At 40.4% G+C, this 14,275-nt stretch overlaps 1 protein-coding gene and 1 long non-coding RNA gene across 4 annotated transcripts in view; both read left to right on the forward strand.

The window, feature by feature from the left end:
- LOC5564807 (histidine decarboxylase) overlaps positions 1-14,275 on the forward strand; it is a 67,315-nt gene that overhangs the window by 16,318 nt on the left and 36,722 nt on the right. For 2 of the 3 annotated variants that reach the window (XM_021846410.1, XM_021846413.1), the window contains exon 1: positions 5,875-6,250. In XM_021846410.1, the coding sequence (XP_021702102.1) occupies positions 6,223-6,250 (28 nt within the window). In that variant the 5' untranslated portion in view covers positions 5,875-6,222. Of the gene's footprint in view, positions 1-5,874; positions 6,251-14,275 lie in introns of those variants that run through there. The other variant, XM_021846411.1, reaches the window with a different exon arrangement.
- Positions 11,966-12,274, forward strand: LOC110676880. Its single transcript, XR_002500801.1, has 2 exons — positions 11,966-12,071; positions 12,133-12,274. It is a non-coding gene; the product is annotated as an uncharacterized LOC110676880 (long non-coding RNA).

Below are 14,275 nucleotides of genomic sequence, written 5' to 3' on the forward strand. Positions count from 1 at the left end.
GGCACTGCGTCCATGATTCCTCCATCCCGGAGGGGGCGTATTTTGCACCGGTGGAGCGGCGGTGGTGGCCGCGAGGCGATGCGGAACGGAGGGGGCCGGCTGGCGGGATGCCTGCCGGTGGGTTGGTGGAAACGGTGACAGATTGGGCACTTGGTAGCGGGGCGTCGGAAAGTGCTCCTCAGTCAGCGGTGGGGGTGGTTGGCGCTGGCGTTGCCGTCCCAGCTTTTTAGCGGATGCTTGCTGGCGGATTGCCAGAAACTCAGCTCGTTTGGAGCAAATGCGGCTGCTGTCCTCGTGGTTCGGTGCTCTCTATCGGCTGGCATGTCGTAGTGGCGTGCGCACCGGCACATTTGCCACAGCGGGGCTTCATGTGGCAGTTTCGTGTCCCGTGACCGAGCGCGAGGCAGTTGCCACACTGCGTCACGTCTCGTTTCTTTGGGCGGTAGCGCTCCCTTTCAACGAGGATATTGAAGAGCGCTCTCACCCTCGTCAGGCCCGTCATGGTGGTGGACCCCTTCTCCAGGTGGACCAGGTAGAGCTGGTCCCGATGCCTTCCTCCTTGCGCTCGCCGGATGGGGAACACGTTCGTCGGCTTGAGTCCAGCGGCCTACATCTCATCGACGATGGCCTCCGGGGTGAATTCCGGCAGCCCTCGGACGAGAACCTTCATCGGCTTGCTACCGGGGTGTACCGTGGGTGTAAAATTCCACCCCCTTTGCCTTCAGTAGTTTGCCGGCCTTGTCGAAATCGGCGCTGAAGGCGCACATGATTTTGGTGCCGGTGTGGCACAGCTTGAACAGCGGCCTGTTGTTGTTGGCCCTTCGCGCTCTGGGGGGCTTGGTCCACAGGCTTGTACGCCGCCGGGTTGGCATTCTCGTTTCTTACGCGTTTCGGCGCGCTTGTCTACCCGTTGTCGGCCAGCGGAGCAGGGATCGAGGCGGAATCCGCCTTTTGTTTCCGGTTGCGACCCATCGCTATGGGCCGCGGTTGCTCTGCTGTTGCTTGCAGAGATGCTTTCTGGCTAGCCACCCCAAGGAGGTAGGTTAGCGCCGGAGAGCACTGAGAGCAGTCGTGGGAATGAATTCGAACTTGTGTCTAACAACTCAAAAAACACACGACCGTTCACAACTGCAGTTCGATTCGGAATGATGATTTTGTTACTAGCCTGCCTTAAAAGTTAAGGTATTTCACCGTATTCAGCTTTCAACCAGTTTGAAATGGAAGCCTAGACTACAATCTCTCATGTGCTACCTGTGGGGTATACACAGAGCTGAACAGGTTCAATGTCCTTCCCCTCACATGCAACGCTAGCATAACGAAATTGTAGTGCAAATGTATGCGTGTGCTGCGTCCGTAATATGGCTGTGTGTACCATGACGGTGAGTGCATGGACCGGCACTTGGTGTTACCAGTCAGTGTAGTGTTGGATCCTTGATGATGCAAGTCGAGTACATTGGGAGCGTCCGGCTGGCGTTCCAAGTGATTCTTCCGCAGTGAACACATATGGCTGCTAGTAATCGAACGAGAGCTAGAGGACATTTACACTACCAAAAGTTTTTGCATGTATATGCGGATGGTTGAGATAGATCGGTGCAATTACATTCTATAATAGGGTCCTTAAATGTTTGATGAAATCTTGTTTTGATTTAATAACACGAAAGAGCATGTTACTGAAACTACTTTAGCATTTTTTTTCTGCTCAAATAAGGGCTATATCATATTTAAGCTTTAATTTAAAATTTGGGTCTATATATGAACCTTGACACTTTTGGAAGGACGTTTCAAGTAATGCTGTTTCTTTTGGTATGACCTCTTCAACATCTAATCCATATTCTCTCGCCGTTCCCTTACGGTATCTATCCATCATTGCTTTCTTCTCCTTGCTCCCTGTTACTTTGAGCAAAACAGACTGATATGGCGGTAAACAAATTAAATAAAAAGTTATCGCTATTTTGGCGGTTCTGAAACCTAGCCTGTGATATGTCATCAGACGGTTTAACCAAGGGGCTGTGGGGCTGTCCATTAATCCCGTGATATTTTTTTGTGATTCCAGAACCCCCCCCCCCCCTCCCCTCTTCTATCGTGATCATTTGTACATACAATATTTTTCAATTTTTTATAAACCATGGTCACCAAAACCCCTCTCCCTTCCCCTTTAAATGATCACGTGATTTATGGACGACCTAAAACTAATTCTCAAAATGGATTATTCAAGTGCTTTTTAATGACTTCACCACATGTAGAATACCTGGTTCCCTGGGAGAAGCGGCCACCAAATTGGTTGTTCTGAAAACTTTATCATTCCATATCTTGAATTTCTTTAGACTTAGTATGCAAAATTTTGAAGCTTGCAAATTATGATATGTCACATTATACCAGGTTTCAGAGCCGCCAAAATAGTGGCCACTTACCATAAGGTACCGGATATCCTACATGTGGCCAAGTCATCCACAGTCAAAATGATTGGAACTTTAAATTGATTTGAAGTTTGCTATTTGAAACTATTTTCGGCCTTAGCAGTCAGAAATAATGCTGAAATCGAGTATGCCTTTGCATCCGACGGTTTCAGTTGTTTTATTACATCTTAATCTTTGAGGGGCCTTCCTTAGCCGAGTGGTTAGAGTCCGCGGCTACAAAGCAAAGCCATGCCGAAGGTGTCTGGGTTCGATTCCCGGTCGATCCAGGATATTTTCGTAATGGAAATTTCCTTAACTTCCCTGAGCATATAGTATCATCGTATCTGCCACACGATAAACGAATGCGAAAATGGCAAGTTTGGCAAAGAAAGCTCTCAGTTAATAACTGTGGAAATGTGCTCATAAGAACACTGAGCTGAGAGGCAGGCTCTGTCCCAGTGAGGACGTAATGCCAAGAAGAAGAAGACAAGCAACAAAATTCAGGTCGTCAATTTCTAAGATAGATTCCGCCTAGCATTCAACCCAACATTGAGGAATATTCCTAGAAGAATCTTGTTCGACTTATGCTTGATATATGTTAAGGAATTGTAAGTTTTTAGAGCCTTGTCTCCTGACATTCTGTTGAAAAATGGTCATTAGATTGCTCAACCAGTTCCAACAGGATTTCATCAGCGGTTCTCAAGTTTTAATCAATACAATACAAATTTTCGAAGAATTTTATTCCAAATCATGCATGCAGTCCACGAAGACTTTTACAAATGGCCCTTGAGAGTTATCCGAAATTGTTTTCCCCGAAATAATGAAGATTTTCCCCTAGAAAATGTAACAGTAGAAGGGTGGAGTAGACTCAAGCGTTACGGCTCACACAAAAATTGGAAAATTTTCATACTAAAAGCGTTAGGGGGTCCAAAATTCTTAATTTTAGCGTCACATAATAAATGGACGCTGCCTTATTAAAAAATGCATTGAACTTGAGCAAAGGAATACACAAAATATTTTATTGAAAATATGCCAAGGACCATTAATTCTAGTAAGCGCAAGCGCCGTGGCGCAGCTTCCCACATCTCCAATGTGGTACCCATTGATGATGCTTGAGCAACTGCACAGAAATAAATATTTATTTTCAATGTAAATAAACTGAAGTCTACTGTAAAAATAAATCAAATTCGTGTGTTGTCATCATGTAAATTTAAATGAATATACTATACTACTAGTACACGACACTGAACACGGTCTTACAGATGAAGATCAGAATACGCGTATCGGTCGAAGGATACTAAATTCGGTTTTCATTTTCTTAATATGGAATACCACGAAACAGTTGGAAGATTCATTATGAACGACAATGTTATGAAGTGATAATTTTTTATGACGGCTAATTTCCTTGGCATTACGTTCCAATAGGGCCTAAGGCTGTCAGAGCCAAATCTATAATTTTCAAAGGTCCAAATCTGAAGATCCAGACAGATAAATTGAAAATTTAGAAATTGGGTTTGATTCATCTTCACTTTAAACTTCATTCTATTTTCGCTTTAATCATTATTCGATCTACCAGGGCGCCCAAACCTTGTGCACATTGGAAGTTTTGGCTTCTCTGTGCTTAAATGATATAAATTTTGCCAATTAGGTAGCACTTCATCACTCATATTTTATACCTTATACAAATTTGAAACAAGAATCATAGGCTGGAATTGAATCCAAACATCTTCAACTAGTAACTGTCTACAGATAACTCTACAAGCATTTCTTAAGCACTGATCTGATAAAAAATCTCTATCCCAGTTTTTCCTCACACGTTATACATCTTATTACCAAGGATCAATTTTGTACACACCTAACGTTGACATCATCTCTAAGATAAATAAAATGCCATGCAGACGATCACGCAGTCAACGATCGTGCGTACAAGGAGTGTCACTGAAAGGATTTGCATTAAACTAATCACCAAAAGAAACCCAATAAGACTGTTCCCACTTACATATTAAAACGCTGACGACGATTGTAGTTACCCGAAAAAGGCTCAACAATCCAGGTGCATCGATATTTGGGACCCGAAACGAATTTGAATACTTGTCGCGTTATCCTACGGGCCGTTTAAATTTGCATCATTCGAACGGTACCATTTTTTTATCTCCTCCACCAGATTCCAAAATGTCAATTTAATATGTAAGGGTAGTCGCAGTGCTGTTGCTGCTGCTTCTGCGATGATATGCTAATCGATACTTGTTTAATATTTTGATGGCAATTTATTGGCTTTGAAAAGAAAGTTTTCGGCTTGATGACGAAGTATGGTGGATGCTCGGATCGAGAGTATGGTGGATTAGCTAAGAGAAATGTTTGAGAGATACGCATTTCTTCTAATCTTGAAAACTGGCAAATTTGTTTGAACTGATAGAGAAACCATATTCCAATAAATTGGTCAGATCACGTGAAGTGTCTCGGGCTCATGCTAGATAAATATTTAACTTTCAAAAATCACATTGTGGGCAATCAAGAATAATGTAACAAATACATAAAATGTTTTTATTCACTCACCAAAAGAAAATCAAACCTTCGTCTGAAAAACAAGCTTTTAATCTTCAAACAAATTTTCAGGCCACGTTGCATGCTGTACCATTTTGGACTGCTGTTGTAGTACTAGGATAAAAGCTCTGCAGAAGATTCAAAATGAAATTTTAAAAATGATTCTGAAACTTCCTCCCTGGTATAGTACTAATGAGTTACATAGAATATCCAATGTTCATACATTGGAACAAATGTTGCAATCTTCCATTGCTACGATTGACGCGTTATATATTTAGGCTAAGTTAGGTTAAAATAATTGAATTCATTTTTTTTCTCTCTTATAAGCAGGTGAAATCAACTCACCTGCAAAAATTCAGAACTGCTATTGCAAATGAAAAGTAATATGTTGTTAACAAAATGTTAACAAAAGCTCAATTTAGTTGTATCCAATTAGGATGATAGTGTTTTCTAACACAGAACACCTCGACATAAGAAATAAATTTTATGTTCTGAATGATGGAAAAATTAAAAAGTTGAAATTATAGAACTTTTTGTCGGTTTTGTGGAAAAAAAACTATAAGTACCGGTATTTTACCTGTCGGTACTGGACACCTTAGTCCAGCAAACTACATAAACGTATGCGCCCTACATGGGAAATTGCTGTATTCTGTCCCGTCTATTGAAAAGTAAGTTTGATGAAACCTTTCAACTGCAGTTTTCCGAAGAAGTCCAATGCCGAACTATGGATCGCCATGTGGAAACAAAGGACACCTGTTTGTTTTACTCGCCCTATTCCTCTTTTCCACATGCATTGGCAGAACTCGCAGGAAACTTGAAGGTAAATAGCCTATAGAAGACAACTTCCATCCGTGGTTTACTGGAAGACACACAAAAGGTTAGTTTACCTTTAATCCTCAACGAAAACTCGAATGTACTGATTCGCTTACGATCTGGAGTTCAGTCGGTCTTCGCGAATTGTTCGGTCAACAGGTTCTGCCCATCAATCCGTGTAGCCCGGTTTACAGATAGCAGCTAATTAGTCTTTCCGGAAAATTGTACCTTGATGAACAATCCTTTAAAACACAAAATCATTGCTCATAGTCGGCGCTGTTCAGGTGTGCTTCTGTTGAAAGAGTGATAATTGTAACCACTGGATAAAAAACGGAGAAAAATCACTCCTCCGTCTTAATAATCCAGATAGCGGTCGACACCTGATTAATTACCATCCATTAGTCTCACCCACCGAATTGCGACGCGGCTGAGCACACTAGAAAAGCGCAATACCGCAACCACCACCGCAATGGATTTCGACGAGTATCGTAAGCGAGGTAAGTCCTAGTAAAATAACGCAAATTAGTCGATTATGGATTGCAATATATCCGAGGAGAATGACAAAGCCTCATTACGGAAGACATATTTTGCGTATTATGACGTCACACCGGTAATAGCCCTTCGCAACAGACGACTCGTGGAGAAAAGCGTGTGAAAATTTGGCGAAAATCGGGAAAAGCTCATTAGTCATCGGGTGGTGTCGGGTATTCTGAGGAGCGACACATTCTAGCAGTGTATCATATTGCTCTTCCGTATTAGACGTCTGCTGTGACTGAAGCGTATTTCCGTTGTTACCGCACAGGATATAAGCATGGGTTTATAATTTGTCGTGTTCGCTGATGTTACATTTGTGTTGAAATAGTTACACATATTGCATAGCAGTAAACATGACTCAAAAATGGTGCAACTTTGTAAATTCTATGATATTTTTTTTAAAGCTGATGTTTTAATTCTTCAAAGTGGATAAAAAAAATGCTGTTATGTGTTCCGCTTTCAAGCATTGATTTCGAAAATTCCAATGAATTTCAGAGAACAAACAGGGAAGACGAAGCCTGTTGTGTTTGGATTACAATCACTTCTTAGACACCAGATCACTCCAGTTGAAACTTACTACAGTGCTCACACTAATATGGGTCACCTAGTCACGATTATTAGTCAGGACAAAAAAGGAAATTTCCCGACTTTCCAGGACATAGGGTATATTCGTATCTGCCACACGATATACACATGCAAAATGGTCCATCGGCAATAAAAGATCTCAGTAACTGTGGAAACATTGGTGGAAATGTTCATAAGAACACTAAGCTGAAAAGCAAGTTCTACTCCAGTTGGGATGTTACGCCACAATGAAGAAGAAGAAGAGATGTTTGGAATCCAGCTCAGTCATAAACATATATTTGACCCAGTGAACTGATAGATTGAGCTTCATTATGAATCTAGATGTATTTCAGGGTGTACTGCCATGAGTATGTCAATGACTGATAAACGACGTTTGAAGAACAAGTATACCTTGATCGCGTTTTTGTTGTTTCTTAGTTTGGGACGTTTGATAATGAAGAACAACCTGAGGGGTGCGGTTTTCGAAGCACGTGGAGATCAAGTGATCCATGTCATTCGCGTGGGATGTACAGAGACAAAAACATGTACATTGTACATAGTGGGACCAGAAGCTGAGTTCTTATTTCAAAGTTTTCAAATAAAAAAAAAACAATATTGTAAGAAAATATATTCCAATATTTGCATTAACATGTATACTAATACAGGTCGGACTCGATTATCCGGAGACTCGATTATCCGGGGACTTGATTATCCGGTGTGGAACTTCTATTTGATGTCAACAATTTGTTTTGCTCTATTTTTCCCATAATTTTGTTATGATGTTTTTCCATAAATGCTATTGAATAGTCCTGATGATGAGCAGCATCAAGCCCGAAACCGGTTGTTAAAAAAAGGTAATTTATATATCCTTTTAACGTTTGTAAGAACCATAAGTGTTGTGTTCTGTCTCGCGTCGCGTCGTGTGATTGTGATATAGTTCTTACGTTACACAAAACCCAAAATAATGAGTGCTATTGAATCTCACAAAAAACTTTAAGCAGTTCTTTCAGAAGTATGACAAATTATTATACTAAAAAATATCATATCAATTCTTTCTTGAAACTCTACCAAATTTTCTACGAAAAATTAATCATGAAATTTTTCCCTGTATTTGAATAATTGAATGACTACAGAGTTCACTGGGAATTCGTTAAAAAGTTTCATTAAAACGTTAACCAAAAGGTATATAAGAAATGCTTCCTTAGTTCTTGCTGTAATTATTCCAGAAAATCCACAGCAAATTCCAAAATTCCTCCAACATTTGTTAACGAAGAATCTCAAACATCAGGAATTTTCTTCAGAAAATTGTTTCAAAAGTTTCACTTTAAATGCCTGATTATGTCAGAATGCATACATGCAACAATTAAAATTATTTCTGATTTCAGAACATTGTCTTAAATTTGACGATTTTTCGAACAGATCCTTGACTGACTAGGCTAAGAAAGGCCTACATTAGGCTAAGGAACATTACTACAAAACATAAATTTCTACTTGTAAATTTTACGAACATCTTCAATTTCTGGAGACATTTATCCAAAATTTCTTGAAATTTTCTTTAGAATGGTTTTATCAAAGTATTTGGAAACTTGCAATCAGAAGACACAGTGTGTTTGTTTGACAAATTGAGACATAAATTTGCGAAAAAATACGCGTTCTAGTGAGACTCGAACTCACGACTCCGTGTACGCTAGACCGGCGCTTTAACCAACTAAGCTACAGAACACCTTATGATTCTGCGGAATAGAAAGCCAAACTGAATCCGAGTACTAACTATGAACACATCTCTTTTCGCAGATCCATGTCTCTTTCGGACTTAGATGCTAAACCCCCAACACGCTCACGTTTGTATCTCCCGATCGCAAGTGAGAGCGAATTGTTTATGGATACTGAGTTCTTACGCTCGTTCACGGAGTCGTGAGTTCGAGTCTCACTAGAACGCGTATTTTTTCGCAAATTCATGTCTCAATTTGTCAAACAAACACACTGTGTCTTCTGATTGCAAGTTTCCAAATACTATGTTTCAGACATACCAGCAAATCTGGTTTATGCCAGTAAAGGGCAAACATTCATTAATGGTTTTATCAACTTGCTTACACAACTTTTCAAACTTTAATCAGAACTTCAATCCCTGGAGAGCATGAGCATGATTGACCGCCCACAATTGCTACTCCCTTATTGTAAGAACAGCTGTACTTACACAGGGAACCAACTGACAAAACTCAGGATCAGTAGCATCTGCAATGTGTAAGTACTGGTGCTCTCAATATTATAAAAAAATAACGGTGCCGTCTGCGTCCTAATGCAGGTCAATTTGGGGATATGAGGGAAATATCGACGTGTTACTTGCTTTATTGAAGCCGAGGAATCCTCTGCAGTTCCACAAAAAAAATCACTGGGAGTTTGGATATGGGAAAGAATTCGTTTTGATAAACGACAAAGATATAACTTGAAATGAATACTTAAGCATATACACGGATGACCAAACAACCGGACAGAAATGATCCGGATTCCGCTGCTCGTCCACAAAGGACCATGTAGCAGATTCAACGGATCAAACCTTACTGACGCGGAATCAGAACTTCAATCTCTGGAGGATTCTAAAACTCAATTAAATAATTCTGGCATATATTTTTGCAGTGTTCAAGATGTAATAACTGATGTTTTTTTACAGTAATGCAAGTTGCTATTAATGAAGCAATGTTTGATAGAGTTGGGTGGTTCAAAATTTAATAAAGTGTCCACCTAGAAAACTGAAAATTTCACAGAACACTATTTTTATGGTAAGGAAGATATGGGAGATTTAATTTCCAAATTTTATTAAATCATGAGCTGCCCTATTGATAGAGCCTCTAAAATATTCACTACTTATTTGTATTAAGGCATGATCCAAGAAAAAACATTTTATGCTGTTTCAAGAAACTAGAATCAGTTTCTTTAAATAAATCGTGTGAGATTTTTTAGAATTTTGATTCGGATATTCCATCTGGAATTCTTTCTCTTCTCTAGATATGTTTTCAAAAATTAAAGCAAGAAATTTATCGGAAATCTGATCACAAAACTAATGTCAAATAATTTTATGAATTTTCGCGAAAGATATAAATTGCAATGACCAAATTTCCATAAAAATGCTTAGACCTAATAACTTATTTAGAGGCTCCTTGGATCATTCACTAAAAATTCACTAGAAATTTTTCCGATTGACAGTCACCCTGTCAAAATTTTTAAGTTTAACCAATTCTTCAGTTATTTTGCCATTGATTTCGCCAATAATTTCGTAAACAAGACAGTTAAATTACGCTAAACATACATTTTACTAAAATAAACTTCTAAGATTCCCATACCAATGCCTAAATTCTTCCTGGAATAATGTTCAAAATATATCGCCCATGTTGCTTTCAGAAATTCCTTGAGATGAAGATGAATTGAAGCCTAACCTTTAATTTTCAAGAGCATAAATCTAGAAAACCAGGAAGCCGTTCAATCTAAAAACTTGATCGATTGGTCACTCGCTGGTAATGACCAATCGATCGAATTTTCAGGTTGAACCGTTGTCCGGTTTTTATATTTGTGCTCTTGCAAATTTGAGGTTTGGCTACGATGCAACTTTACCTTAAAAAATGTTCGGATTACTCGCTATAGGAATTTGCAAAAACAAAAACTCGAATAATTACACCAGATACTACCTGCAGTAATTGAATCGATAATTTTCCAAGAAGTTATGTTCGTTCTCTTTTGAATTTATATTGCTGTTTGTTGGAAAATAATTGAAGTAGGATTCCTAGAGAAATAACAGGAAGGAATCCCTTAAAAAAGTAGCCCCTGGAGTAATTTTTCGAAGACACTGTTGGAGTATTTTGTCAATTTAAAGAAAGGTGCAATTTCTGACGGATTTGCAGGAAAAATCAATGGAGAATGTCAAGAAAGAACTTCCACTTTCTTGGAATGCTTAGTTCCTGGAGGAATATCCGATTCTGAAAGTAAAATAGTCTGCCCATAACGCACATTTGTAACATTCGACAAAAGTAGAACGTATGTAAGAAAGAGGGGGGGGGGACTTGAAACAGTTTTTTTTTTTTTGTATGCTGATCAATTTTTTTTCTTTTAACCTTTACGTTACCGGCCTCCGACAAGGCATTTTCAAATGGCTGCCATTTCGTCAATTCCCATTCGATTTTTTTGAAACCACCGTCAATTTACTTTAAAAAGGTTTCAGTTATTTGTCATAAATGGAGAATGCTGAATTCGGAACCATGCCGGAGATATTCCGGATTGTAGTGGGGTCACGAGGGTGCCAAATTCGGGAAATGTGATTATTTATTTATTTATTGCAGTTACAACACTAAAGTTTTTAAGTAAAACGTGAGATAATGGTCGATTGTCATCATTTCAACATAATTTGAATAAGTGGACCGTTCCGGAACATCGTAGCCGGTTCCGCCAGGGCCAGTTTGGGGACATTTCCGTATCATGTCCAAAACATACTGTGCGACGTCTCAATCTTCATGAATTCGGGAGACCCCTACTGTTCCTAGAAAAAAATTCTTATTAATAAAATAACAAAAAAAGATAGTATTTAAGTTCTTTTATCAAAGATTTTTTTTTCTTAGTGATTCGATTATCCGGAGGATTAGATTATGCGGAGTGAAAAAAAATCGATACTCCGGATAATCGAGACCGACCTGTACCGTATACATAACTCGATATTGAAGGGATCATCGAGTTAGGGAAATATCGACTTACAGAACATAAAACCAGTGCAACTTCGTTCGTTCCCAGGGACCATAGTTAGACTTTAAAATCAATGTTGCGTACACCCTACGCGAGAACTCACACAGTCCAACAACTCGTTAACCGCAGACCCGTAATCGATTACTTTGCCCGAAGATGTAAAGGTTGCTGCGATCGTTGACAGCTGAGTGGGAGCCTGTCATATCGATATGAGACAAGAGGAGTGTAGATGTCATAGCAATAGCATGCGTGATGTGCTCTGGATTGAATTTATTGAAATCGCTAATAATTGTGAATTAATAGTAAATTTGAACTCGCTATCCATCAGTTAATCCCAGTAAATTTGTAGAAACTAGAATAACGGATAGGTGAGATAATCCAATTCGTATAAACCTTAAACACGAGTCACTATTGTCTGATTTTAGGTTAGCCTTGATCGTAGATTTGTACGGCCAATACGTGTATCTAATAGTGCTGATAACGCTTAAAACGGTACTGAGTTTATTAATCTATTACTTGAATACTTATACCTAATATCGACTATTTACTGTAGCCATTGAATTGAAATTGGAAGCACATAAATTGAAATAGATCCAAACCCGTAGATAGCTACAGGAATCTTACAAACGTAAGTAACATAAAATTTGTACAACTAAGCAATACTTATAATTGAATTAATTACAGGAGAATTTTAATCTCCGAAGAATAAATACGGGATTAAAATCACGGAATCGAGTTTCCTTACACAGCTCAAGCAACACTTTAAAATTCTCGTTTGCGGGTGAACTGGATCCACAATGCAGCGATCATCTCAAGGACACGATGAGAGCAGCTTGGAGCAGAGCTGCCTGATGTGTGGGCAACCAGACACCAGCCAAATGGTTAGCTGTGACGAGTGCCATAGGTGGTACCATTTTGCTTGTGTAGGCGTTACTGAAGCTATTGCGGATTACGACTGGAGCTGCCAAAGATGCCATGACGCCAGAATCTCTCGTCCAGTCGGAACCACGCCCTTAGCCCCGCCAACAAGCCATGTTACACCACCAACCGTCACTGGAATGCTGCCAGCAGTAACGTCAGTGACCCAAAACACATCAGGAGAATCAAGTGTACACTACTCGGCACCGATCAGTGCTCTAACAATGCATCAACCTCTTTTGCAGCCGTCGTCTTCAAATAGTGTATACGATTCAACGCGTACTTATACAAGCTATATATCGATACCGTTGACGGACCCGGTAATCACAACTGCCCCGTCGACAATACCTGCATATGCTACATCAATTCCCTATGCCCAACCAGTACACCCTACATCTTCTACTTCGGTATCAGCAGAAGCCGCTCGCCAGAGTCTTGTATCGCAGCTACCCGCCGAACTGCGCCTTCGCTTCCTAGAAGAAGAGCAAGCACTCGAAATGAAGCATCTTGTGGAACGGTATCAGTTACTAATGGATCGTAATCCCGTTTCGGCAACAAACAATATTTCGTCAGTTCCTTATCATGAGAACACGACGAATTCGGCAGCGCAGTGTCATTTATTTTCGGCTCATCAACCACGGATGACAACTGTAGGCGTACCACCCACTTCAATACTTCCGAACCCGCAGTACCACTCTTCTCCGGTGCAGAATCCTGGATGCTCGCATAGACCATTGCGCGGCGACATTTGTTTCGCTACCCAGCCTTCACCGGTACACAACCGCCCGAACCAAGATTTCCCACACGCTATTCCATTGCAAGCGTCAGGAGTCGGAAATGAGTCTGTGGTGCTCAACAGGAGTCAAATCGCTGCTCGTCAAGCCGTGTCTAAGGACCTGCCAGAGTATAACGGCGACCCGGAACAATGGCCACTATTTTTTGGTACCTTTGAGAGTTCAACTCGTATATGTGGGTACACTCCGGAAGAAAACATGATGCGGTTGCAGAAATGCTTGAAAGGGAAGGCTCTCGAAGCAGTACGTTGTCAGCTCCTGCATCCAGCAAACCTCGAAAGCGTAATGGCCACCCTCAAAATGCTCTTTGGTCGACCGGAAATCATTGTTCATTCTCTCATTCAGAAAATTCATGCTCTACCCGCACCAAAATCCGACAGATTGAGCACATTGATTGATTTTGCTATAGCCGTGAGGAATATGGTAGCGACTGTTCAAAACTGCAATCTGGATGAACATTTGTGCAATATCTCTCTTCTACAAAGCCTTGTAGATCGCCTTCCTCCTATGATCCGGTTGAATTGGGCGACTCATCGTCAGGGATTGTTCCGCGTTACTCTAACGGAGTTCAGCACGTGGCTTTACACGCTCGCTGAAGCAGCCAGCACGGTTACCATACCACAAATTCAAGTGGAACCTGAGAAATCACGACGAGTACGGAAGGATGACGCATTCTTAAACGCGCATAGTGAGACCGTAATAAAACCAAGCAACTACGAAGCAAATACGATCGCCAGTTCGAGTAAATGCATCATCTGTCAAGGAGCATGCGAAAACGTTGAAGAATGTAAGCATTTCCTGATACTGGATCATCCTTCCCGATGGAATTTACTCAGAGAGTACAAACTGTGTCGTTGCTGTCTCGCAAAACACCAGGGACCATGTAGAGTTACTAAGGTGTGTGGTAAACATGGATGCACTTTCAAGCATCACAGACTGCTGCATAATGACTCTAAAGATAAACGACCAGCAACGACTAGTGCA

Source organism: Aedes aegypti, chromosome 2 (genome assembly GCF_002204515.2).
Source record: "Aedes aegypti strain LVP_AGWG chromosome 2, AaegL5.0 Primary Assembly, whole genome shotgun sequence".
NCBI lineage: Eukaryota > Metazoa > Arthropoda > Insecta > Diptera > Culicidae > Aedes > Aedes aegypti.